The sequence below is a fragment of the Pagrus pagrus genome (assembly GCF_965226575.1).
Source record: "Pagrus pagrus genome assembly, chromosome: 10".
NCBI classification, from domain to species: Eukaryota; Metazoa; Chordata; class Actinopteri; order Spariformes; family Sparidae; genus Pagrus; species Pagrus pagrus.
The window spans coordinates 9,118,190-9,145,188 of NC_140194.1; the positions used below are offsets into that span (position 1 = coordinate 9,118,190).

A 26,999-nucleotide genomic window follows, 5' to 3' on the forward strand; every position below is an offset into this window, starting at 1 on the left:
TTAAGATGTGCTCAGTTGGCAAAGCCACCAGCTTCACACCTCTGGATGAATGACGGTCAGTCACAGCAGACATGTCCAAGAATTTCTTCTAAAATAAGCATGCGCTGCAAAATTGTGCACAACAGTGCGGTGGTGAGAATGGTTTGGCTCGGACGCAGGGTGTGGTGGAAGTGCTGGCCCATGTGGAATGACGGGAATGTGAAAGGGAGAAATGATTGACAGGCAGAAAGCTGAGTCCACTGAGGGGCTCTGTTATGATGAGGTGACTCCCTCACAGCAATAACCTCTCAGAGGTGAAACACAAACACCTTGTCAGCACTGCAAAAGCTGAATCAGGATGAGTATGTGTAGGCAGTAACGGTTTGAGAATGAGCAGACACATCGCAGGTCATGAGGTCAGTCTTGTAATAATTCAGACAAAAACACTGTTAAATCTTTTATTCGCCTACTTTACTTAAAAATGAACTACAAAGAGGGCAAAGATCACATTTTAGAAACTCATTAAACTGTTCTAACAAAACAAAGCAGCAAATAACACTTTCATTTGTACAGAGTCTAAATTCATCTCCTAAGAAACCAAAATGCATAAACAGTGTTTGAATCCAACAGTGGATGTATAAAATATGCAACAGATGATATTAATGATGATATTAACATGATATTAATTGTTAATATACAGTACTGTAGATAGGAGGCTAATGGCGTCATACTATCACTTGAAAGCTCTAGAAAGCTGACTGGGTTGGCACAGCAAGACAATAAAGACTAATGTGCAGACAAAACTACTTCCCACTTACATCAGTTATTTTCAGTATATTCTAGTTACAACTATGACTCATGGTCAGTGTTGTAAAGCTATCTATGTGACAAACAAAACAAAACATGGCTGGTTTTCATGTTTTCATCAGTACTGTAAAACTGTTAGAGCAACGCCATTATTTATCCCTCTATTTATACATTCTCATCATTTGTTATGCTCTTATTAAATGTTCTGCCTGGTTTTAGTTCCACTGGCAGGTACAGTCCACGGGCTCCTGGAAGTTGTACTCCACGACGGTGGCGTTGCGAGAGCAGTAGAGTGTGACGGAGCGGGTTTGTAGTCCACTCTCTCGGCAGCATTTACAGAACCGGGCGTGACTGTTGATGTTGAAGTTAAATATGGTTGCAGACGGACACTTCCCATCACAAGAATAGACCGTTACCTGTAAGAGGAGGGGGACAGGATGATGACAGGAGGCATAACACAAGGCATAACTGTAGTTTTTTAAAATAATGTTTAGGATTTAGTTTCAGCCTCCTCATTTTATGTTAGCGTTTCTTCTCTCTCACCGGCGCGTTGCTCCTGCAGTCGTCTTTTCTAATGGTAGTCCGAATGGCCACGCGTTTGCATGTCTTACCGTCCTCTTTACCTACACACATGTTCACACAGAAGTAAGGTGCATACACACTAACACAAAATACCATTTAACAGCAGAAACATGACGTTCAAACATGCACAGAGAAATGCACAAACACACATACACTGGTAAATATGTACTCACACACAGACACACTCTTTGATCATTTTACCGAGGAGACCTGCCACTCACACAACTCTGAAAGGCCTATTGAGCAGGGCTCTTTGTTGCCCAGCAGTAGGAGTTTGCATTGATTGACAGTTGGGTGACGGGGGGCACCGTTCTCACAGCAGAGATCCGGCTCTCCTATTGGCTACTGACCTAAACTTAACCTTACTTTTAAGCCAATCACAGCTGGTCAAAAAGATTTGTTGCAGGGTTGGAATGTATGAAAAGAGTAGATGATCTCCAGCGTTTTGTTAATGGATGAGTGGGTAAAACTGGTGTTAACACTTTGATTTGTTGAAGTATTCAACACTGCATATTGTCCGATTAATGGTCTCACACTGGAGATTTATGCAAGGTTAGATGCTGTTCATGTTATACTGTGTTGGGGATTAACCACTGAGGGAAGAAAATGACAAGACAAGACACACATACACAAAAATAGACTCCCACACATTCACACAAAGCTGTCAAGTGAATGAGTCACTGTGTGTCAGGATGCCAGCATCACAGTAAGTGGGAATAGTGCAAGGTGGTTGTACCTGTGTCACAGTTAGTACTACCAGTGGGAGTTACGGGATTAACAGTAAATGGCAAAACACCCACTCCAGAACCTGGGAGCATCATCGGGACCGCAGCCATCCGGTTCAAAGAACGTCAGGAGGACACACACAAGGTTAACGTTTGGTTGAGAAAGCATGGTTCAGTGTCACACACAAACACACAGAGGATGGAATCAGTGCAGCTGGCATGCACATGGATTTCACTTCTTTTTTGGGTCACACCGGGCAGCCAGCCAAGGACCTCAGCCATTTGACGTACTACAAAGAAAAGCTCAGCAGGGCCGACAAACTCCAAAGCCCCGAAACTTATCACATCCTCATTGGCAGAATGCTCACCGTGGAGCACCCCGATTGGCCAAACTGCAAGGCCACTGCTGAAGCAGGCAAGCGGGCGAGGCTGCAATGCCGAATCCCCAGAGAGACAATATGTCACCACTGCATGTTTATTAAAGGCACTTAACATGAAAATATATTTTCTTATTTTGTAAAGTGGACATGTAAAACAGCTCACAGGTCATCATCTGGAAACCACAAGTGTTGACTATTTTTTGTTGAGTTTATTTTCATAAAGATTTCTTCTGCCTGAGCTGTGCTGGCTCCTGAATATGTCAACAGTAGGGTTGCGTACCAACCAAACTCAATTCTTTTAAGGGTACCGACTGAATTATGTCAGTACTCCCGAGAACCAACTCATGTTAAGTAAAACTGTGTCAAATTTCGTACCCGAGAGTGAATCTAGATGAGAGAGGAACTTTAAGAGACAGAGAAAGACAGAGAGCCAGGTTACAAGCCCTTCATGGGCAATACATTTTAAGTGGGGCATTAGCAACTTTATCAAGGTCAAAAAGCTCCAGCAACATTTGTAATAATAATTACAAATATGATAACTGGGCTTTTTTCAATGTCTTGGTTTACGTTAGTTTAACACTTTTTGATTGCATTAGTCACTCAGCCAAGCATTATTATGGATCCCACTGCTTTTCTTGATCAGACCCAGCCCCCTCTGCCTTTGATTGGTTGCCTTTGTTGTTTGGGTTGATTAGGTTTAGGAATGGGGAGTGAGATTGGTTAGAAACACAGTTGGATCCATAATGACGCCTCAGCCACTGTTTCACGCTTTTATTTTTATTTTATACGTAAAATGTTCTTGATAAAATAACAATGTTGAAATTGAGAAGTTCGGACTTCACAACTTAAATTACGTTTTTATTATTACAGAGACAGGAACCAGTAGATTTAAATGTTAATAGTACACAAGCCTAACTGAGAAAGCCAGGGATTGTGGGAAATGTAGTGATAGGCCAACCACAGGCTTTATCTCCACCCTCTACAACAGGCCACACCTCCAACCATTCAGCCAATAAGCCCATCCACTGCCAGGCAACAAGGCGCTCACCCCACCAATTGGCAGCTCAAAGCATTACCCGAAACACCAATAAATCTCGAGACTCACATGTCTTGCAGCAACCGTCCACATAGCTCTGAACTACACCGCCACTCTGCAGGAAGAAAAAACAAAGTTAATCGGAAACACCGTTCAAATAATTTCAACGCGTCCAAACAAACATATTAAAATATAGTATTACCTCTGCAGATAAAATGATTTACTGTAATCATTGGGCATTTGAATGTAAACAACAAATGGTTTAACCTTAAATTTATATATATATATATATTGTAGTACAGTTAGAGCTCCTAACCTGAACACACTCTGTGTCATTGAAGGGCGGGCAAACCACCCCAGAACCAAGTATCACAGCTCCCACTGTTGTTTCCAAACAGTCATAACGTGTACAGTTCTCCACCCAGGAACTCCCTGCCTGCACACACAGTCAGAATCAGTACTGCGCAAAAAAGCAGAGCATTGAGAACGTGTGAAAGTCATTGGTCTTACGGCAAAAAGCTCTGCTGTTCCATTTTCATTGGTGAAAGTACAGGAGACATTTTTACAGGAGCCGCAGCACACCTGAGGGTCTGTGGAAGGTGAGTACACCTGGTGCTAAAAAGATGAGGCAAATGCAGAAGTGAAGATTAGTGGATGAGGCAGGGTGTAAAAGCTATGCTGAACAGATACAATCAGAAAAAAAATGCTTCTTACAATCACTGCAATCAATCAAAAAGTGTTTAATGTTTTTGATACATACTGATCCACATTTCTGGGAGCAATTGACTGAGGAAATTTCCATAGCGTAGAATCCAGAGTCTGGATCTCTGTGATGCATGCAGTGGACGGTGTAACACAGCTCTCCTTCAAGGTACTGAACAAGAGACTGGCCTGGGCCCAGCACTGTTACCCCTTGGAAAAGACAAACCTCTGCCTTCTCTAGACATATAAACATAGGACAAATAACCATACTGTAATTGACGGATAAAATGATTTCACGGTATATATGAAGGTGGCAGGGAGCCTGGCAGTGGAGTAGTATGAAACAATGGATTAAACGATGTCTACAGCACGTCTATTGTCACACTAGCATCAGGTGTGTGTCTGTGAGCTGTCATGCTTTCATTACACCTACGGCATGTATGCTGAGGACAGCCACAGTTGGTGCTGCTGTCTGGAACCTCGACCAGCACCTCCCCCTGAGAGAAAACAGAGTGCTGACTTAACTGAATCTGCTCACTTTTTCTTCCTTGGAGCAAAAACCTGATTAGACAGTGACTTGTGATGCAGCTTTTTGCTGACTTACCACCTGACAGACGGGGAGAGAGCTGTCCTCACATTGGCATTCTGGGAGGAAAAGGGAGAAACTTGTTGAAGATGAAGTTAATCCGAGTACGTGACAGGCAAAACATCATTAACTCAGCACATACCAGAAACAAATAGGATATACTGCAGGTGTATGCATTTGTGTGTGCGGTTGAATGTATGTGAATATTTTTCAACGAGGCCTCTGTCCCCCTGTTAAGAAAACGGATCATTATTTGAGAATATGACATAAATATTCATCAGCTATGTGTGTTTATATATAAATATACAGCATGACTTTTTCTTTACCATAATCATTTAGTATTTTCTTCAAACTTAATTCCCAAATGTATTCATATTGCTAGACAGGTTGATCATCTTGCTCCCTCAGATTTCATGGTTTACAGGGAAATTGTCAACACATTTAATTAATGATATATTTATTTTTTTATTTACTTGTTTTCTCCTTATTTTTCATGTATTTCTTTGTTTAAATAAGATTGTTTACAGATTTTTTTTTTAGCTCATTTTGTATGCTTCTATTTGTGATTTATTTTTTGCTGTAATTAAAGTTTTTTTCTCCTTAAGAGAGAGGAGGTCGAATGTATAACTTTGTGGCTTCTTGTCCTCTCCTGACACAAATCTCATTATTTTTATTATCTGGATTTTATGTAGTATTTCGTGTGTGCAAATAAAATAATATAAAAACAGTTTGAGTGTGTACCGCAGTGGTGCTGTGGGCAGCAAAGCCCAGGGACAGTAGTTTGAACCAAAGTGAGACCAGGTGCACAGCTCACAGTTGATTCAGGGCACAGGTTGACATCACACACTGCAACACATTAGAGAAAGTATAAAAATCCCTTTAAAGACACAGATACAAAAACACACATTTACACAATATCTCACACACACACAAACTTACCACAATAGTACTGAGGACAGCAGCTGTTGGTGTTGTTAAGATCCACTGCCAGAATTTCTCCATGTGAACATGTTGGAATGGGTTCAATGCATGACTCACACACTGCTCACACAGAGACACAAACAACACATTCAGTTTTTTTTGCTGTAATTGATGGAGGTGTCAAAGGTGGAGATGTAGCAGACGGCCAACCACACACCAAAGACTTCCGAATTAATTTTTTCGTCCGATGTATGAACTATTAAAAACTAACCACATAGGTAAGAGTAGCAGCAGGTTTTTTCCCCCCTGACCTCCACTAGGAACTGATCTTCCCTGCAGCTGGGGGCAGACACAGGAGGGCATGCCATGGGGTCACACTCTGAGAAAGACCAGTCACAGCAAAGCAGTTAGTAAAAGTATAAGTTTAGGCCACAAAAAAGAGGTTACAAGGATCTAAAAACTTAGGAAAGTGAGGAGATATAAAAGTTTGTTCGCACCACATCTGTACTCTGGGCAGCAGGATAGAGCACTGTAACCAATCACGAGCCTGTTCCCATTTTCACAAGGTGGAGCTTCGCTGTCACAGATGGTCATGTTGCACTCTAACAAGTAGTGAAGGAGAAAAAAAAGAAGTGGAGGAAAAAGATGTTTTATTATATTCACTTCTTATGATATGAGTTTCATCTCTGAAATGTAAAGGATTTTGTGGATACTGCTTAGCTACAATAAATGGGAGACTTGGCAGAATGAAGAGAAAAGATTAAAGAATCATCTCTGGAATACAATCTCTAGATGATTGTGTTTGCATCAGATGTTTTGTTTGGCAAAGTAGGACTTAATTTCTAAACTCACCACAGATCTTCTTTGGGCAGCAGGCTCCCTCTTCCACCACGTCTAGCACATACTCTCCCTCCCTCTCACACAGCGGCGTAGGGACAGAGTTGCAGTCTGGCTCAACAGCCACCACAGAGCCATTCTCCATACACTTGTACAGACAGCAGCTACGAGCAGAGCCATTCCACACCTCGCCCGGGGCCCTGGGGTTACCCTCATTATCTGTGCACACTGGATACATCAGAGTCAAGTAAATACGCTAATGATTCGGCTATGAGGTATGTGAGTCTAGGAGTGATATAAAGCACAGGCCACAACTTAATCAGACTGTCTGACAGTGCAGTTTTCATCACAATGACATGTAATTACTCTGTCACTCACCACAGCGATCCTCAGTTACACAGTAAGGGGAGTCAGCGCGGTGCAGGATGGTTCCACTGCGGCACACACACTCCTCTCTGATGAAGGAGCAGGTGGTCTCCTCGTAGTACTCTCTGTTTAGACAGGTGCGACTGGTGCAGGTGCTCACACATGGCTGATACTCCTTACCAGGGGGACACCGCAATGCTAAAGGATGACAGGCGTTTAGCAATGCATGAGCAGATGACAAACACGAATGACTGCATCTGCGTGTGCGTGTGTAATTTCTTTGTCTCCTTACGGCAGAAGTTGTGTCGTCTCCAGCTGATGCAGACTTGATGTGTGTAGCAGACCGCCACGTACGCCGCCATAAAATCACATTGGTGATCCTTGTAGTGCAGGTCCCCCGCCCAAATGATGTCACAGAACTGCTCCGGTGTGACCTGCAAACACACAACCAGGCCAGAGTCATGTAGGGCTTCAGCTAATGAATATTGTCTTCATTGATTTATCGGATCGGTTCACACATTAAATGGTTTATAATTTCCTACAGTGTCATGAATTGCTTGTTTAATTCGACCAGCAGTTCAAATCCCAAGAAGATTCGGTTCAGACAATAGCGATAAACCCCAAATCCTCACATCTCAGAGGCTGGAGCCAGAGAATTTTTGACATATTTATCAGATAAATTACTCAAATGACAAATTAATTGTCAAAACTGTTGTGTATTCATTACCTCTTCATCATGATCACAAATTAATCAACATCTCTTTTCAGAACTAAAGTCATGGCAAAATAACTAAACACATGCTTCACGATCGAGCTACCTTGCTGTGGCATGGTGTGAAGGCTCTCTGACGGAGCATGGACAGACAGGTGGAGCAGTCCCCGGTGGTGCAGTTGTCTCCAACCCTGCGCATGTGTTCGGTTTCATCTGTGGTGTGGACTCTCCAAGCCTGTAGGAAGAGCATCATGTCTCCCAACTCCCTGACCACTGTGCCATTGGGCAGCTTCAGGTCATCCTCTGGATTTCCATCACAACAACCTGACATAATGGGCAGACAGATGTTTGGTGTACATGTGTGTGTGAGTTATATTGCTGCATTGACAGTGAGCAAATGTGGAGTAAGATATTGTGTGTGTGTGAAACCACCTAATTAAACCAAATGGCTCTCGACATCTCAAATTGTCATATCCCATAATGAGAAGAGTCAAAGTGATGCTGCTGTTTAGACACTAAGCCTTTAGGTGCTGATAGCTGGCACTTAGATAAATGAGGCTGGTGCTGATGCAGTCAACGCTGGTGTGTGTATGTGTGTGTGTGTGTGTGCGTGCGTGTGTGTGTGTGTGGACTCACCACACAGGCCTCGAGTGGGCACAGATGAATTATAAGTTGTGATGTACTGCAGCACCATGATGCCTGTGCTGTGATACCATTGTATGCTGACCCCACCAGGTGTGTGGATCAAGTACATGCTGCCTGTGTCTTCCACATAAAGAGAGTGACGGGAGAACGGAAGTCGAACGGGTCTGTAGTTTACTGTCACCTGGAGACAGATGGACACAGAGGCACACAAGAACCGCGTTATTTGCGTGGGATAAGTTGAACTCTTGGCAGTAAATTAGGCAGAGATTCACCTTGCGATCCAGTCTGTTGATAATGATTCTGTAGGAGGAGGTAGTAATGTTCAGCTTCTTAAAACACAAACCAGATGTTCCACCTGTTGGACTCTGTAGGGGAGTGAAATTGGAAAATATAATGATACAAGATAATATTTACTGAATAAATAACAGCTTTTGATTATGATGCAAACATAAATGTAGTGAACAATAAGAAAAAGTCTGTACTTACTGTTCGTCTTATGGAGTTTACGCTCTACAAAGAAAACAATACAGATCAGAAAAAAATTGTTTAAATGTCATGTAATAGAATTCATTTTCCATTATTTGTTTGTACCTGGCTGGTTGGACATTTCTCCACGGTGCCAATAATAGTCTCTCTGGGCAGGCTAACCAGGATGTAGGAGCCATTATCATACAAAGCCACGTTGTTGCCATCAAAGGTGATAACACGCAGGTCTGACATCACAGTGCAGCGACCTGGAAACAGCAAATTGCATCAATAAAATCAGCAGCAGCAAACAATGGATTTTAATCACTATTAACATGTGAACTTACAGGGGCACTGCCACTGTGGACAGCAGGGGTCTGTGTTGATGAGGATGGGCATGCCCAGCAGACTGCACTGGGGCTGGGTGGTGTTGTAGCGACAGTGTAGAGAGGAGTTGTGAAGCAGCAGCTCTCCATTAAAACAGATCAGCTCAGCACACTCATCAATACGGTAGGAGTACGGAGGCTGGGGAGACAAACATTTTGATATGCACGTTTATATCTCCATATCGACTCTGTATTACTTACTGCCTACCTGTATATACAGATACAGATTGATTATGGACTCATACGAACAGCAATAATTGCATATTGATGATTTAAAGTTTTACTAAGTCATTTTTAACAATATTTCTGCTTCACCTGTGCTTTTCCTACTATGGCAAGTAACAATGTTTGCTGTGGAGAAGGTCTATAGACACTTGAAACCACTCATGTATATAATCAGTTACATAGTACACCTAGTATAATTGACCCAATTTATCAATTTCAATACACACACATTTATCTTCAAGGTGTTTGTGTGCATGTTTGTGAGCAGTGTGGCTGCGTTTTGAACTACAACAGCGACACTTACCGTACAGGGAGAAGTGGGCAAGAGGAAAGGAAGTGTGGTTGATGGCTCCTCTGTTATAGGTGAAGTGTCGGGGCTGGTGATTATTTCGGTGGTTACGGGCTCAGTAGTTGGCACGATTGTTGTAGGAGGCGGTGCTGTCGTTGTCACAACTGTTGAGGCGTCTGTTGGGGTGGTGGTATCTATGCTGATGGTTGTATCCGCTGGTGTAGGTTGAGGGGTGGTTGTAGGTTCGATGGTGGTTTCAGGAACAGAGGTGGGGGAAGTTGTGACGGCTGTGGTGGTTGGTGGCTGTGTGGAGGGGGAGGTTGGAGGAGGTGGGGTGGAAGTTACTGGAGATGGTGTGGTAACAGTGGTGGTGGTCGGAGGGGTGGCCGAGGTAGTGAAAGCGAGAGTAGTAGGTGATGGAGGAGAGGAAGTCGAGGGGACTGTAGTAGCTTCAGTAGATATAATGGAGGGTGTTGTCGTGGTGACCGTTGCAGTGACCCCTGTGGTTACCGTAGTTTGAGTCGGGGTCATTTCAGATGTGCTGAGAGTGGTTGTCTCTGGCTGGGTTGTTGGAGCGAAAGTGGTAGAAACAATAGTGGTGGTGGGAGGGGCACTTGTAGATGGAGTGGCGACGCGCTCAGTGGCTGTTGTACTGGGAGTAGTGGGAGTGGTAGTGGTTGTTGTGGGCCTGGCAGTCGTGGAGGAGGTAGTCGTTGCTCTGGTGGTGGTTGTAGTTGTGGTCGTAGTGGTTGTGGAAGTAGTGGTGGTTGCGGTTGTGGGCCTTGTTGTGGTGGTAGTAGTAGTCGTGGTTGTTGTTGGTGGTGGTGCTGTGGTTGTTCTGTTGGACCGCGTCACATATGCAAACGGCGTCGGAGTTGGGGGAAGGGACACACCTAGTGGAAATGATTAATATCAAAAGTACATATTTTGTAATGTTTAAAAACAACTCTTAAATAAAATATACATACAGTGCATGAGGAAAACAATAGCAATATTTTTGAGTGGAATTTTAAAGATGAAACACTCACAGTCCTCTGTGTAGACGCATCTTCTGGTGACTTCATCAAGGACCATGTTCTTGGGACAACGTGGGAAGCAGCCCTCCACACTGCAACACACACAAACCACTTCAGCACCTGAGCGAAACATAGATTATTTTGTAAAATAAATGCTTTTAATTAGCCAGGCCTCTTACGGAGGCAGAAACTGGCAGCGTGTGGCATCTGGGTCACTGCACGTGCGGACACAAGGGCTCGCACAGGCCTGGTAGCGCCACTCACACATCATACGGTACGGTATCACAAAACTGCTCTCTGCCAGAGGAGAGGAAAAACACCTGATTAGTTCATTTTGTGTGTATGTTAATGGATGTATGTGTGGTTTTGGTTTTGGGTACATGCATGCGTTCCTGACCCTCCAGTGTGAAGCTGCTGCTGCCTTTGAAGCCCTCGGAGTTGTCGTATCTCTGAGCTTGTGCAGCAGTGCGTGTCAGTGTCAGAAAGATTCCAGGTTGGCCGACAAGCTCGAATGAGGTGTGACCTGGCAGAAAAAGCCCCTGGTGCTGGATAAAGGTCGCCCTGCGACTAAACTCCGCCCTTCGACTCCAGCGCTCCATCTGCAGATGGCTGCGCCCTGACACGACAAGGAAATAATTTGGTCTCTCTGCAGACTCCAGTGACACCACAGGGACACCTGGAGAAATGAGCAAATGAGGGTTAATGTACCAAAAATACAAAGAGTATTCACGTGTAATTGTGTGAATGTGGATGCTCACGTGATGTTCTGTCCTTCTGCAGGCCTGCTGTGATCATAAAGTTGAACAAGAGGCCTGGTGCAGGTAACTGCCCTGGTCTCTCTCTCACCAGAGGAAACACTGAGCTGCTGGTGCGATTCACTCCAAACATGATGTCATTAGAAACAGCACTCACCAAGGAAAATGGGCCATCACCTAGCTCTGTGGGGAAGAAAGAGAGGAAATGAAGATGGTGACAAGCTAGCGGGGAATCGTGGTGAGTAAGGTTTGGAAATGACAATCAACAAAATAGCTCTCTGAGAACGATTTACTCACAGTCATACATACCTTGATTATAGTATTCACAATCATAGGCTGAAAGAGATGGGTTCAGAAGTGATGAGGCACTGAGATAATATGCAACTGAGATGAAAAACAGTTTAATATTGGCTGATGCAAAGAGGTAAGCAGGAGTCACCATTGATGATCAACACAGAGTAGACCAATGTGTTATGAGCATGTGTGTGCGTGTGTGTGTGTGTGTGTGTGTGTGTGTACTCACGACAGACAGAGGGTGATCTCCAGTGTATCGTGACCCCCTGTTGACAGCATTTGTGTGCATATGCAGCGATGGACGTACAGAGACACTCACAGTCTCCGCCACGGTTACAATTGCATGTGTCCGTCAGGCAGTTCCTATAGAACCAGGCCACATCCACCTGGAGGGCACACACAGCATGTATAGGTGGTCAAACACACATATTCTGTACATATATACACCCAGAGGCACAAACATTCATAAAGTGAACCAGGCCAAATCTCACTGGGGGATACTAGGGGAGGTCTTGTTTAGAGGGTGAGTAGTTTTCAATAATTCAGACAGGGAAGGAGTGATGAGACATCACGACAAAGCAATGTGGGTCAACCTCTGGTGCAGAGGGGATCAGATTAGCTCTATGACAGACAGACACAATGAATCAGCAATGAGTTGGTCTGTCCAATGGCGGGGTGAACTGGGCATCTGAGTTTTTGACACTGACTACTGTAATGCACACACACAGCACACTTTATCCCCGCAAAATTTAAAAGATGTTGATCATTGATCATTTTGGATGTGAGAAGGACAAATATTGATTAGGCAGAGATTTGCAGCAGCAGTGATTAGATACAGTCATGTTACTGAAAAGGTACTTTGGAGTGATGCAGATATTTATAATGGTTTTGAACAATCCAACAATCTAAAATCTGTGTTAATTATCGCTAATTAGTAAAACAACTTCTCCCCTCACCCTTTGTTGTATCATCTGCTTTTTCCTGTGTAATAGAGGGTGTAAAGGAGATATGACGTCATTGATAGGTGACCGAATGAAACGCACCCTTGGATAAAATTATGGATTTATCTGGGTTTGAACATTGTTGCAAACTTTTGGGACAAAGTACACAACTCAAGAAAAAATATATAAAAACATACATCTAGTAGTTTTAGAAATGTTAATGGAGAACTGTTACATACTATTTCTTTAATCCTATCATATCCTCAATACAAATCCTCTAAGCATATCACTTTGTATATCAGCATTTGTCAGTTCCCAAAAAAAAAAAAGTACCTTGTACAGGATGTGTAAACGTTTAACTGTATACAGTACACACTGTCACTGTATGAATGGAGTCACCCTTGTCCCTATGTATGTATGACCCTTGTATGTGTCCCTACAGCAAAGTCATTGGCATTTAAAGTGGTCCCATACTGCAGATAATACAAAAAAAACAAGCTAACTGACTGTGTCTTTGCAGTGCTCCTCGGATGGGTGCTTTTCTCTCCAATTAGGATATGGAGAAAATGTCAGTAAAGTCACTAAAATATGGATGTTTGGCTAACTTTGCTGGTGTTATTAATTCTTACTTCCCTTACTTGTGTTTTGAAAAAAAATCTTAAAAGCTGGTGTGAATGTGGTACTTACTTTTGTATGTCTGAATATGAATATGTCTGAATGCAAGAGGAAAACCTCTGAATGTGTAACCATGACCTTTTAGATTTAAACTTGATAGCCACTTCTACTCTCTGAATCTGTTTTTTTTTGTGAGAAACTTTCTTTGATATTAAATTACATCACATCGTTTCTGCTAAAGCTTTTATCTAAAGCAACTATTAAACCACGTGGACACCATCCAAGATCGCAAGATATCAAATATGCTGAGCTGTCTTTAATATAACGGTTTCCTCTCTGAATGAAAACTGATGGCCACGTTTTCCTCACTAATCTATAAACAAATGTATCATCACACAAAAATACACAAAGTTACAGTGCCAGATAACACACATATATACAGTATGCCATTTGCACTTTGTTTTGTACCTCCTGAAACTATTTTAGTCCGATAACAAAAAGGGCACAATAAGAATATATCAAAGGAAAAGGTTAAGAAACACAACATCTGGGTTGACCGGAAGTCATTTTAGTCACTCTCGATGTCAAATCAGCAGTATTTGGTCTCTGAGCTAGGTTACAAAAACTAAATATGAAGAATCAACAAGATTCACTTACTCTTACTTCTCAACAATGTGTCATCGCAGCACTAAATTAGAGGGGAAGTAATAGCACCACTTAAAAATCGAATTATATGAAAAACACCTATTTGCAAGGAATAATTATCACATGTCAATAGTGTTCATCTTTATTGAAAGTGTTTTTTGCACATAATTAAATAAGTCAAGTGAGTGAACTGGGTGTCGCAGTATTATGTTAGATTTATGGCTGCAGTGCATGTATATACTTGGCTCCATCTGCTGGCCATATAGAGAAATGCTATACTGTAATAAAACATTTGCTGTCGGTGTGTGTCTGTGCATTTGTGTAGCCTTGCATCTGGTGTGGTAATTGGTATTTGTCTCTGAGGGACTGTGTATTTGCTGGGATCAGTTAGGAGTTGTTCCCATAACCCTTCACCAACCCCTATTCCCCTGGTGCAAGCAAGATAACCTTTCTACAGCTGCACTCACTCCATACGGAGGTTTGTGTGTATGGGTGTGTGCGTCACTTCAATGACACTCACCACGTTGTGACAGGGTGCAAAGACATCACTGTAGAGGAGAGCACACTCCCTCTTGGCATACGGCTGTCTGCCTAAGTCTCCTTCACACGGTCGCTCGACCACATACTCGCTTTCACACTAAAACACACATAACACACACACAGAGAAGGTGATCGAGGGTCTGATTACTCTTAAATATCACCGTGGACTCGAGGGAGAGAAGCACACATAAATTACAGGAGCGACAGAAATCTGGAGAGGAGTGAAAGAGGGAGGGAGTGGGAGAAAGACAAAGACAGACAGAGGAAAGAGGGTAAAGGGAGAATTAATGGAAGAGAGGAGCTGAGCTGATTCATACCTGTCCCAGGGCCCAGCTATCTCCAAAGGTCTGTGCATTATTGACTTCCATGTGGCTGGAGGTGGTCATATCGTTCACTGTCACACTGTCGAAATTTCCACATAGCCCACTGAGAAGTCCCTAGAAGAAAAACAAACAAACATAGAGTCATCTTTTTTGATTGTTTTGATTCTAAATATACTTTATATGGTTTATCTGAGAACACTAAAAACTCCCAGTCCAGACCTTCCACTCAGGTCCAGCTCTGATGTGTACAGTTGTCTTGCGGTCCCAGAGGATGGTCAGGTCCTGATTAGAGAAGTGGATCACAGTGTAGTAGCCTGCTTTCCAAAGCTCAAACTCTGACCCTCGACCTACGACAGTGGATGGGCTCTGAGGAAGGAAAAACAAAGTTGATTTGCAGAAATCACTGGTCTTTTATTGATATATTTAACATTTATATTCTTGAAAGCATCAAGAGACAGGTACACAGCTTGATCTGTAAAGACAGAGCGTGACTGTGTGTGTATAGTTCATACAGGGTTGCCGGAGTTGTCGGTGAAGTAGATCTTCGTAAGTCCCACGTGAATGACCAGTATTTTCATGCACACAATGCCGCTCTCATAGCAGTCCTTGTTTTGGGCAACAATGGACACCTCGGTTTCTCCTGCACTCTGGTGAGAGGGGAAGACAAAATATTACTCTTGTGAGGCAGGGAAGCGTTGCCCTTCTCCTCTCATCCCATAACTGTCCCAAAATAACAATATAATGTTTCTGTTTGTTGTTCACAGTTTCTTTTTACCATAGCCAAAGGGAAAGATGCAACATTTGAATGCCACACAACAGATTCAAACTTGGAATTTGTTTCTACCTGTTGAGGAAACGGGCATTCTGGTTACATGAGAGGTGACAAGAAGAGGAAGCAACTCTAGGCTATTAAAACACATCTCTGACCTGCTTCCCCATTCTTCTCAGGTCTGTACGGTGGCCGGCAGTCTGCTGTGTCTGAATTGGAATGTCTGTTCTGCTAATTCTAATTCTATATCCCTGGGAGCGCAGGAGCCCTGGGGTTTGAAGTGAACACTGGTCCCTTTGTGTTGCTACAGCTTTGCACAACGTCTGCTAGCATTACCACGGTGCAAACCCACCGGCACACACACACACAAACACACACAAATACACACCTTAATCTGCTCTAATTAAAAACCACTCACTCTTCCAAGATTAGAAATGAGCTTGGATCTTCTTTCCCAGATCAAAATCAGTCTTGGCCAGGAAACGTGGAGGATGCTCCTCCTTTGCTCCTCCATCTCTCGCACACGTCTCTGACACAGTCTGATTAGCATTTCAGTTCCAAAACTGAGTAGTCCATTATCATTTTCCACTTTTATGTGCACACCCGACAGTACCTACATAGATCCTCTCACACACACAGTCTACTCACTTTTAGCAGGTAGACCTGACAGTCAGAGTGGTAGTCATACTCAAGGCCATCGAAGGTGTGGTAGTGCCTGTCGCTGTAGACAGTGCACACAGCTGGACATGGTGAGTAGCTGCAGTTAAAATAGCCACGGTGACACACACTGAGGAGATGGACAGATGGATGCACATGAGAACAGTAAAGAGAAAACAGATGTGGGGCAAATAAGAAACTCATTCTACAAATTTAATACAATCTTATCTGATCTGATACAGCCTGTTAGAAATTTGTTCTAGTCCTAAATGGAAAATCCTAGATCTCTGTTATACCATTTGTAACATGATGTTTCCACAGTTTCTCCAGGCAAGTATTCAAGGCCCAGCCAGGCACAGGGGCAGTTCTCTGGATAGTAACACTCCCCGTTGTGCAGCACAAGCCTTCAAAGAAAAAACATGACTCAGAACAGGCCAACACCTGACTTCAGACCCATAGTGTAGTTAATCAATTCCTCAATTCTGTGAGTAAAAGGTTTATGTAACCTGAAGTGTGGAAGGTGGATTCACTTGGGAATTTTAGGTTTAAGGCAGTAGAGAAAATCTGTCTTCCATGAGTAAATACACATATAAAAACTCTAAACCTGTGTTTTTACCAACTAATTACAACCCACTCATTACAAATAATTAGTGACTAACACTCAAGCTTCCAGGCAGAGACAAGAAGCTCTAATGAAGCACTGATTTCAAGCATTCTTCACAAAATCTGCAAGTAAGTTTTTATACCATACTGAAATGAACAGAGAGAACTGATTCCCTGGAAGCTAGGAAATCGCTCAAATAGTACGTTTAGCCGAGTGAACTGGAAAATTGACTTTTAAGGTGTTTTAAAGCCAAAAGTACCAAACAACATTGGAAGGCTGAAGGTTATGTAAGGCTGAGGTAATTTTACCCTGAAGGACAGACACAGCCAGGGATGCATGGTGTGGTTGGAGGGCAGGTGAGGTTCAACATCAGATTACGGCAGGTCTGTGCACAGGCCACGCCTCCTCTCTGCTCGGTGCAGCTGTGATACACTTTCCCCTCTGGACACTCCCCGACCTCGACACTGTCTGGCTCTACATTGTACATGCACACACACACATACACGCACACACACACACTCAAGAAAATCAATGCCTCAGTCGCCTTAAAAATCAGCCGCAACAGCAAGTCATGGGAAACAAGCTACAACCACAGACATAAGGCTCTTGATTTCAGCAAGAGGGACACAGCCTGAAACGGCACTTTGTTGTTGGAACGAACGCGAGCAGGAACTGAAGGGAGGGGGGAGTGCAGAGAGGTTACCTTTTTCCTCTGGCACACACTCCATCTTCCCATTTCTGCACAGGCTGATGGAGGAGACAGGGAGGGAGAGAAAAAGGGGTGAGTGTTTGGGAAGGAGAGTAATGTTATCAAACACAAGGTTAGTTTAAGTGCTCTACGTCTCATTTGACAATCACTCAAGCTTTAATTGCTTTCTCAAATGTATCAGGCACTGTGTGAGCGGATGCCACACTGTGTGCAGTTAAAAAAGTGAGTTTTCACTTCTCAGTGCAGGTCAAGGCCAGCTCTGACTCACCAAGGGCCAGAGGCGCTGAAGGTCACTTCCCCTGGCTGTGACACACCACCCATGGAGTAACAGTGACACTGAGACCTGAGGAGAAACTCGTGACATTATTTTAATTACGTTAACTAATGACGATGCTGTCTGTGTGTTTGCCTGTGTGTGCGTGTGCGCTTCTGCCAAATTGCAATTGATGGCCATCATTACGATGATATATGAGGTGGTGAAGTCTTACAGTTGCACACAGCGCTGGCGCACATCGTCATAGTAACTGCCATCTGGACAGCCACACCCCTCGGCACAGTCGTCAGGGTTACACGTCTCCGTGCTAGACAGACCACGGCAGGACCGCCCACAAGACGACGCACAAGAGCTGTACAGCATGCCTCCAAGACACACCACTCCTGTGTACATACACACAAACAATTTATACATTGCACACCTCAGAAGCCGAAAACAGTTACAATAGTTTTTTGCTAATGCTGTTATCTCAACAACGCGAGGGAATTATTTTGTTATCCCAGGAAAACAAGCTTTGGTATCTTGAGATCACACTTGAGTCATTTCCTTACCTTGAGAAAACAAGCTTTATTGTCTTGAGATAACGAGATAATCAACCCATTATCGAAAGAAAAGGTTGTTTTCTCTTTTTATTTATGTTTATCAGAGATCAGCAGTGCTATGCAAGCATGCATAGATGGCGTCTTGACAACTGTAACAACAGATTTAAGCTGAAAATGTCAGATCAAGGAGTATCCATTATTGATCAACACAGCAGACTGTGCTTGAATCAGGAGAACAAAGGCAAACATTGTGTTATGCTTCTCTAGAGAGAACATTCAGATCAGTCCTTGTCATTTAACAGTAAGATTAGTCCAGCCTAACTTTACTGGCGAGTGTGCTTCAGTGATCCTGCTGAGATTATTGTTCTCATGACCAATTAAACATATTTAATCTATCTGATGATAGATTAAAGTCATACATTTGAGTATTTAAACACTGTATGTACAAAAGTGACCCAGAAGCCAAGCACTCACCACATTCAGAGACTTGTGATCTGAAATCAATGTTGACTCCGTGTTTGGAGCAGAGGTAAGCGTAGTGAGCCAGTGCTGTGCACAAACAGCTGCTGCCACAACGACAGGCCTGGTAGCGGCACTGCTGCTGGTAGACGTTTGGACTGATGTAGCCATGACACGGAGCAAACACACTCCCCACAAGCACCTCACACTGCGATGCATAGAATACTAGAACACACACACACACACACACACACACACACACACACACACACACAACCTTGTTAAACACATTCAAAATTCTAGTCTGAACAAACTATGATACCCTGCAACTAAAACCTGTATAACTCACAGTGCCATCCAGGAATTAATACTTTTTAAGATGTCAGGATGTGCAGTGCAGTCTGCAGAGCTGCATCGACATTTAAGCCTTAAATGTTTATCCTCCTTATGAGAGGCACTTGGTAGCTTGATTTCAGGCCAGCCCTTCCATTTTCCTCATACTAAAATATGCTTAAAATAACAAGCACACCCAAAATAATACAGACAAAGATGAAGGCATTATTACCATTGTTCTGGTTCATCTCACATGGGTCTACGATGGGCAGGTTGACTGGAGCGACACAAGCAGATGAAACCTTCCAAGCATTGGCGTGAAGCTGAGGAGTGCCTTCTATCATACCCGCTGGAGACCTACACACACAAACGTAGTCAGGTAAAGTGACATTCTCAACATTGATCTATTAGTAGGAGGTCATTGCTCACAGGAAGTCATCTCGTAGGTTTCCATTGAAGGTTCCACAAAGGCCCAGAGTCTGTCCACGCCACTGGCTGTCCAGCTGCAGGTAGACCCGCCCACCTCGACCATCATAATGCAGCCTCAGACCAAACCCTGCTTTCAGCATTGTAAACACAGATGTCAGCCTCCGCACCTCCATTGCATCTACGTACCCAGAAAGAAAGTTTATGTTACAGTACAAATAGGATTTTTTCCAGTGTGATCTGTCTGTATTTGATACAAAATATAAACCTGTGGTGTATCAAAGAGCTTTTGTGAATCCTACCATCAACATAGGGCAGGACAGGTGCTGGGTTGACACCAATTATCACCTCCCCCTCTCTGGTCAAAGTGATCTGACGACTCACATCTTCATCTAACACCACTGTCACTGACTGAATACACACCTGTTGCTGCAGACACACAGATCACACACAAGGGCCAGTTACATCTACGTAGAAATAATCCTGCAGGGTTGGTTAAGTGTCTGTACAGCTGTATTCAAGTAATCGTGGACGCTACCTCTGCACAGGTGGTGTACTGCAGTGTGATGGTGAATCTGCTGCTGCTGCGGCTCTTGGCCAGGACATACTGACACGCCCCCGGCTGGAGGAACATCCTGCCGTCAAATGTCGTCACAAAGACGTCACCTATCACTGAACACTCCGCTAAGAAGAGAGAAGAGGTACAGGAATAATACTGAGTTCACAGTTCCCCCCTTGAGTAATGAACTGTTCTGAAAGCGTGACCTCACCTGTGCAGTTGTTCTCGGTGCAGTTCCACACTCCTCCCATGCACACGCTAAAAAAAGAACACACGGTAGGTCAACAGCACATTGACAAAGCTACAGTACATGCTCACGAATGATTATATGTCCACACTCACCAAACACTACATCCTTGTTGAAGCACATGTCCTTGTACGTAGGATGTACCATGGTAAACACATGGACACTGAGAAACAGCGATACATGTTCCATTTTGCAGGATAAGCCCTGTGGGAAAGAGGATTAGAGGGAAAGTTTAGATGTCAATCAACTAAACATTATTCAACATAAATTATAAAGATAATTTAATACCATCAGGACAGTAGCAGCCATCCAGACAATGTAGGTTGGTTCCCAGACACTCTTTCTCAAATGTACAGGTGGGTGGACAGCAACTGATACAGTCTCGATAGACAAAACTGTCCTCACAGCCATCATCTACAAAAAAAAAACACATCTGAGTTTCACACAGTGGCAGATTACAGAACACGAGCATGGAATAAATGTTGACATTTGTGACAAGTGTGACATGTCGTGTATGAAATGAACAACGCTGTTTTCACTGAGAATGTGGAGCTACAGTGGTAACTTACTACAAGAAGGGAAACTGTCTCTCCACTCTCTTACTGGATATCCGACATGTGAGCAGGCTCGGGTGTACTCAACCAAGGCTCGACAAAATGTTTCTTCGTCATCAGATCTGAAAAAAAAGAAAAAGGTTTCTTTTGTAACTGGGCTTACACTCATAACAAAACACAGAAAAGAGGGTAAAAAGTTAAATTTATCAATTGATATAATCAATTGACTTACACACAGAGGTCAGACACACAGCTGGCCACAAAGGGATTTGGGTCAATGTTTTCATGACAGGACAGAAATGGGAAGAAGAGAAGTGCACTGCATTTCTCTATGGCATCCTGCACAGATTGACAATTAATGCAGAGTGGTATGAATATAATGCACATAATAGAATAACAGAGAGACAAAGAAAAACACTGCTGCAGTCAACACACAAGGACGAAAGGAGGATTTAATAATGAAAAAGCTAACTTTGCTTATTTAATTTTTTCTACCAAGTATACTGTGGTGAGCCTAATTTGTCTTATTACATTTGCATCCTTTGTGTGCATTACACTGTCAACATTAGGCCCTAGTATATGCCAAAATTAATACTGAACAGATTAAATGTTTCTGTGGTTCTCACATCCATGTCTGACTCAGAATGACAGGGCCCATTGAAGTCGAGATCTACTGAGGGACAGGCTCTTTCATGCGGCAGGTCCACTGCCCAGCTGTTAGCAAACAGTGCAGGCTCATCTGTCCGAATGCCTAAAACACACAGCCAACACATATGCAGGATGTACAGTATGTAAACCTATCACACAGGCTAAAAGATACAGATAATAAATGCAGAATACACGGGGTGAAGGTAATGTACAGCTACACAACCATTTCCATTTCTACATTGTCATCAAACACATTTACATTAAACATGAAATAGAAGTCTGATACAAAATAAAATCGAGCATGAAGAGGAAGTATGATTTATACTGTGTGTGTCCTTGGCAGCGTAATAGCCAGAGCCTTTCCACTTGTTTACTCTTTCTCTGGGCTCATCGTCACTCTACAGGACAACTCTCTGCTCAAACAAGTAGGAAGCTGCAGTTCATATTACTGGTCATCTGAAGAAGGACTTGCTCCTTACAGCTATTCAAACCCCAAACTATCAGTTCTCCCCTATCCATCCACTCTGCTCGTTCCAGCTCCCACCGCAAATATAATTGGTCAGAATCAGTGTTGAGTGTATAATAACAATAATTGAGGTGAGTGGGTGCTGAGAGAAGGGATAAGAGGATGAGGGGCCGGTCGGGCCGGTCTTACCACGGGTGGTGGTGAGGTCATCGCCAGCAAGGTGGTTGAAGTTCCCACACAGGCCACAGGGGGCACCCTGGTGCTCCTCGCTCATCTTCAGGTAGACGCCGGAGCCTCCATCCCAGGCCAAAGAGAAGCCAAACACACTCTTCACCAGCAAGTAATCGGCCAGCCGCTCAATAAACACACCGGCGATAGTCTGAGGCAGACTCAACCTGACAGGCGCGTGAAGAAGGTGACAGAGTAAGTGAGCTCTTTGAAAATCATGCTAATAATTCTCTATTGTGACTTTACGCTCGGAGTGGTGAGTAACTGTATCAGATATTCTGTCAATGCAATTTGTAAAATGTGATTTTGTTTTTCTGTTCTGTTCATGCAACATCTATTGCATGTATGTCCGTTCTGGGAGAGGGATCCCTCCTCTGTGGCTCTTTCTGAGGTTTCTTCCATCTTTTTTTTCCCTGTTAAAAGCTTTTTTTTTCTCAGTATGGCAAGTTTTTTCTCACTCGAATCGAGGGTCTACGGACAGAGGATGTCCTTCGGTGTACAGCTTGTAAAGCCCACTGAGGCAATGTGATTGTGATTTTGGGCTATATAAATAAAAGTGATTTGATTTTTGATTTACCTGAGTTGTTTTTCCCGTTTCAGTTGTTCTTACAGTTATGTAGCGAAATGTCTTTATTGAAGACTCAAAGTTGATCTCTTTTTTATTGCTTTCTACATCTTTGCACACAAACAAAACAAACACACACACACCTGCGGCCTCCTTGGTGGACCTGATATCCAGAGATGTGGATCTCCTCTTCATTTGGGAAGAACAGACTGAGAGCTCTTGGGCATGAATATACACTCCCATCGCACACTCTGCTGTTGTGGACCTATGAAAACAAGGATTTTTTTTTTTAAAGTGTCAAATAGGGGGAAAGCATAGAAATGTATTAGGAAGGATTAGCCATGATCTGTAACCTAAGCTAGCATTCTAGGAACACAGCCACTTGTCTGCCACAAATGGTTTTTGTGATTTGCTCTCTGAAGTGCTGCAACAACTCAATTTACATTTTGATTATGAAACAATGTATGACAACAGTTGAAAGGGACAGACAGTCAGAGACACTTTAGGAAGTAGGAAGTTAGCATTATTTGTGAGGCTGGTGATATCTTATAATTTTGTTATTTCAACATATGGCATGAGAAGACCACAATCAACAATTTATTACTTCCCCATCAGTGGCTCTTGGCAGTTTGACAAGATAGTTATGAGAAAACATTACTCAAAAGAGAGGACATGTACATGTAATGCATTTTTTGGGGGACTTGAAACAAACCACTGCACCCATGGTATTGAAGAAACATTTCTGTGGCAAGAAACATAACGGTGTGGCTTATTAACTGTTTTCAAAGGTTTCTGGGTTTCTATATGCGCTGTATTGAATATTTAATTTGAGAATCTGAATGCTCTTACCCACACCGTGTACTGTGGTGTAGCTGAGTGGCAGTCCTGGGCCAGAACGTAAGAACAGGTTCCAGGGAAGTAGAAATAGATCCCATCAAATGTTTCGTAGTGGTGTTGACCCCATGACCTGCAGATGCCATCTCTATCCTGGCCCTGGTTAGGTACTGAGAGGAAAATTGGCGATTCACTCACAGAAGATTCTTGTAATGATGAAGTGGATTAGTTTCACGTGGTGACACAAATTAATTTCAGCAGAAATTGACACTTTTCTAGTCATGCATCCTATCTGTTTTATCATCTTTACGTCTTTCATCATCTTTTATTTCACTGAACCTATCAGTGGAAAATTAATACCTAAATTTCTAAAAAAGCCCTTTGTTTCAGGAATTCCCCACAGCTGCACTATGCCAAGATGCTGCCTAAGATCCTCAGCTGGTGACAGTGAGTCACATTTTCTAATTTTATCAGTGAGTGGCTCGTCATGCAAAAGGAAATCTGAAACAGTACAATTGGTGAATAATACTTTTATTAATAGCAACTAAACCCTGTTTCCAAAAAAGTTGATGCTGTGTAAGTCAAAAATAAAAACAGAATACAATCATTTGCAAACAAACTGTTGTTCTCGAGTCCATGAAGTAATGTCCTGTATCATCCACATCTTTGCTTATGAACGACTGAGCCTTCCATAACCAATCATGTTACCAATGAACCTGTTCACCTGTGGATTGATCCAAACAGGTGTTTTTGGAGGATTACACAACTTTCCCAGTCTTTTGTTTGCCCCTGTTTGAAATGTGTTGCTGAGGTTGATGAGGTAAAACATTAAATACTTTGTCTTTGTACTGTTTTCTATTGAGAATATGTAAAAAATGATCACATTCTATTTTATTTATATTTTTTTACGCAGCCTCACAACTTTTTGGGAGCGCTCTTGTATAAATACCCAAGCTTCAAATTGAGAGATTTTTCCTACATTATTGATTACTTCCAGAACATGTGTTCTGCAGAATCAGCTCTGTTTGCCTGATCTTAAAAAAATCTGTATTGCAGCTGGAAAGCTTGATAATTTATCTTCAATTAATCTTTTATGATTTTTTTTGGAGACATCTTGTTATGACCCACTTTCATGGTATCTTTCTTTACTTGATTTTGATAAAGATGCACATTTTTAAACTTTTTTGCAAATAGTCTATTTCAGAATTTTCCGTTTTAGAAAGCCTCACTTTAGATACAACAGGTCCCTCAGGAAACTATACTGTTTCCAACATGTGTGTCAACACTAAATTAGTCTGTTGAAATGAAAAAATGTCTTTACAATAATTGTGACCTCAGATCTCCTGATATACTGTATAAGGAGTCTGTTCAGAATATAGAAACCAGAAACTCCATCACTCAGCTCTAACCCTATTACCTTAGTGCAAGTGACTTTATATCTGCTGCTGTAGGGGGTTAAGTCTCTCTCTCTCCCTCTGTGTGTGTGTGTATGCATCCGTGCATGAGTGGGTGGGTGGGTGAGTTTATTCAACGATGGTGGGTTTGTATTAAAAACAGAGAGATCGAGAGAGATCCGGGGGAAATCTTATAATTAATACTGGAGTGTATGCAGGAACTGTAATTAACCTTTGTTGAATGATTGGAGACTCTCATATGAAACAATCTCATACACACACTCATTCCTTTATAACATGGTAACGAACTAGTCTGTTGCAGACAGGGAATGATGCTTGTCCCGCCAACAACAAGTTCGCCATGTGAATGAGATTCTGAGGAATCTGAGCTTGACACCAGACGTGTAGGTGTGTGTCGGTGTATTACTCACTGATCTGGCAGCGGTCTCCCAGTGCCTGGAACTGAGCACAGTCACACACACCGCCCTCCTGACACCAGCCACCATTGAGGCAGCCGCAATATTCTGGGAAAAGATCGAACAAATTCAAGTTGACTTGCCCGGTTTATAAGGGCGGTGAAAGGTTTAAGTTCTCTAAATGCATTTAGGGTCACCTCATAAGTAGCGTGTTTACCTGAAGAGGCATCCCTGGCTGTGTAGTTATGCAAAATGCTGCGTGACAGAGTACCCTCCGACAGCAGGGGTCTGTATGGCTTGGAAAACGAGAAAACAATAAACACTTAGAGTAGTTCCTTAAACAATCCTCAAGCTTCAACAGCTCAGTGACACTGTGCTGTACCATTCGTGTAACCGCTGCTATAAGTTAAAAGTTGCGTCAGATTGAGTGGGAGAAGGTGTATGTGTCACTGAGTGTGTCTCATTCTTTACAAAGACAGCTTTGTGTCGGTTAGCGTGTTGTGCGCATGTGGGTGCCCTGACCTCCGCTGGTTCTCTTAGGTGTAGTGTACCAACCTCCTCCCCGAGGAGATCCCGTTTCCTCCGAAGTGCATTAGCCCTTCTGCACACACACAAACATGCACATTAGTGGGAAGAAACAGTCAGAGGGGAGACTTAAGTGCACTTTACACCACTTGAATTCAGACTCCAAACTAGTCTTTACTGAACCCTTACACACACGAGTGCACGAACGCACACACTCATACGCTGTCTCCGGCACACACTCTAGTGACAGAAAAAGAAAGTGCCAGCGCAGGCATCAGTGTAATAAGCCCATACAGATGTATGACAATTAATAGTGAAAAAATAAATGGGATTATTTTTTATTTTACAAAATATTGCTTATATTTTGGCCTCGCCAATGATGACAGAGAATCATTTATTTAACTTCCTCCTTTAACTCACCTCTGTAGTCTTCCTTCTGCCACTGTAAGTCGGCTCTGAGCTCCTAAACACAAACATAAACACAAAAATACAATAAACATTTAGTTGTGGTACATTTTAGATGTAGGTAGATGAAGATTCAGAGTCAGAAACATTTTAGTTATCAACATCTGTGTCATTTGTAATGATTCAGCAGTTAGATGCCAAGTTAGGACACAACACTATTAAGGGGCAGTAAGGATGAACAGTTATACAATAGGCTTACATGCTTATGATATTCATAAAAGCAAATTATCTCACATAAACAGAAAGATAGGTTACTTCAATAATATTCAAAAAACACTCTTGAAACTTGACTCCCCTCTAGCTGTGGCAGACACATTAATATCCCTGACTTATATGATGCTAATAACTTTATCACAAGACATTTTTAACTCTGTGGAGAAGCAAAAGTGTCAGACTCACCCTCTAGTAACAGCAAGTGGGAGATTGAAAACGACATAAGAAGAAATCGTTTCACTGTCCACTTTAAGTTCATCTCAGAGTCCGAAAGGAAGTCCGGCCGAAACGTTAACGGTGCATCTCAGTGGTCCCGGGAGGAAAGGGTTCAGGATGTCTG

General features: G+C 42.8%; 1 protein-coding gene across 3 annotated transcripts; it reads right to left on the minus strand.

Annotated features, from left to right (window-relative positions):
- Positions 1-423: 423 nt before the first annotated feature.
- Positions 424-26,927, minus strand: otogl (otogelin-like). 3 transcript variants are annotated; one of them, XM_084363557.1, is made up of 58 exons: positions 26,846-26,927; positions 26,402-26,444; positions 26,012-26,057; positions 25,674-25,752; positions 25,472-25,564; positions 23,662-23,816; positions 22,956-23,077; positions 22,209-22,414; positions 21,532-21,656; positions 21,138-21,244; positions 20,921-21,027; positions 20,640-20,765; positions 20,447-20,555; positions 20,316-20,362; positions 20,084-20,229; positions 19,848-19,974; positions 19,549-19,726; positions 19,352-19,476; positions 18,802-19,011; positions 18,000-18,168; positions 17,780-17,854; positions 17,506-17,549; positions 17,111-17,276; positions 16,495-16,602; positions 16,190-16,328; positions 15,960-16,070; positions 15,285-15,419; positions 14,992-15,138; positions 14,767-14,886; positions 14,430-14,546; positions 11,938-12,094; positions 11,724-11,750; positions 11,418-11,597; positions 11,057-11,335; positions 10,839-10,956; positions 10,672-10,751; positions 9,659-10,536; positions 9,091-9,268; positions 8,870-9,012; positions 8,765-8,788; positions 8,551-8,643; positions 8,270-8,459; positions 7,740-7,957; positions 7,214-7,355; positions 6,934-7,119; positions 6,571-6,783; positions 6,216-6,320; positions 5,990-6,097; positions 5,737-5,838; positions 5,539-5,643; positions 4,816-4,856; positions 4,645-4,708; positions 4,270-4,448; positions 4,020-4,124; positions 3,826-3,945; positions 3,579-3,624; positions 1,330-1,409; positions 424-1,202 (listed from the first exon to the last, which is right to left on the minus strand). In XM_084363557.1, the coding sequence occupies exons 1-58, from the start codon at positions 26,916-26,918 to the stop codon at positions 1,002-1,004; spliced, it is 7,917 nt and encodes a 2,638-aa protein (XP_084219683.1). In that variant the 5' UTR covers positions 26,919-26,927; the 3' UTR covers positions 424-1,001. The 3 variants fall into 3 exon arrangements, 2 of the variants coding, with proteins under 2 accessions (XP_084219683.1, XP_084219684.1); XM_084363558.1 differs by lacking the exon at positions 15,960-16,070; XR_014623355.1 differs by lacking the exons at positions 424-1,202; positions 1,330-1,409 and having other exon boundaries at positions 3,577-3,624; positions 3,826-3,941.
- Positions 26,928-26,999: the final 72 nt, after the last annotated feature.

Coding starts and splice junctions, on each gene's coding strand:
- otogl (XM_084363557.1), bottom strand. CDS start 26,918: ATGAACTTAAAGTGGACAGTGAAACGATTTCTTCTTATGTCGTTTTCA. Junction 25,565..25,673: donor AGCCAGGGATGCCTCTTCAG/GTAAACACGCTA, acceptor ATCTTTTCCCAG/AATATTGCGGCTGCCTCAAT. Junction 10,957..11,056: donor CAGCAGCTTCACACTGGAGG/GTCAGGAACGCA, acceptor CTCCTCTGGCAG/AGAGCAGTTTTGTGATACCG.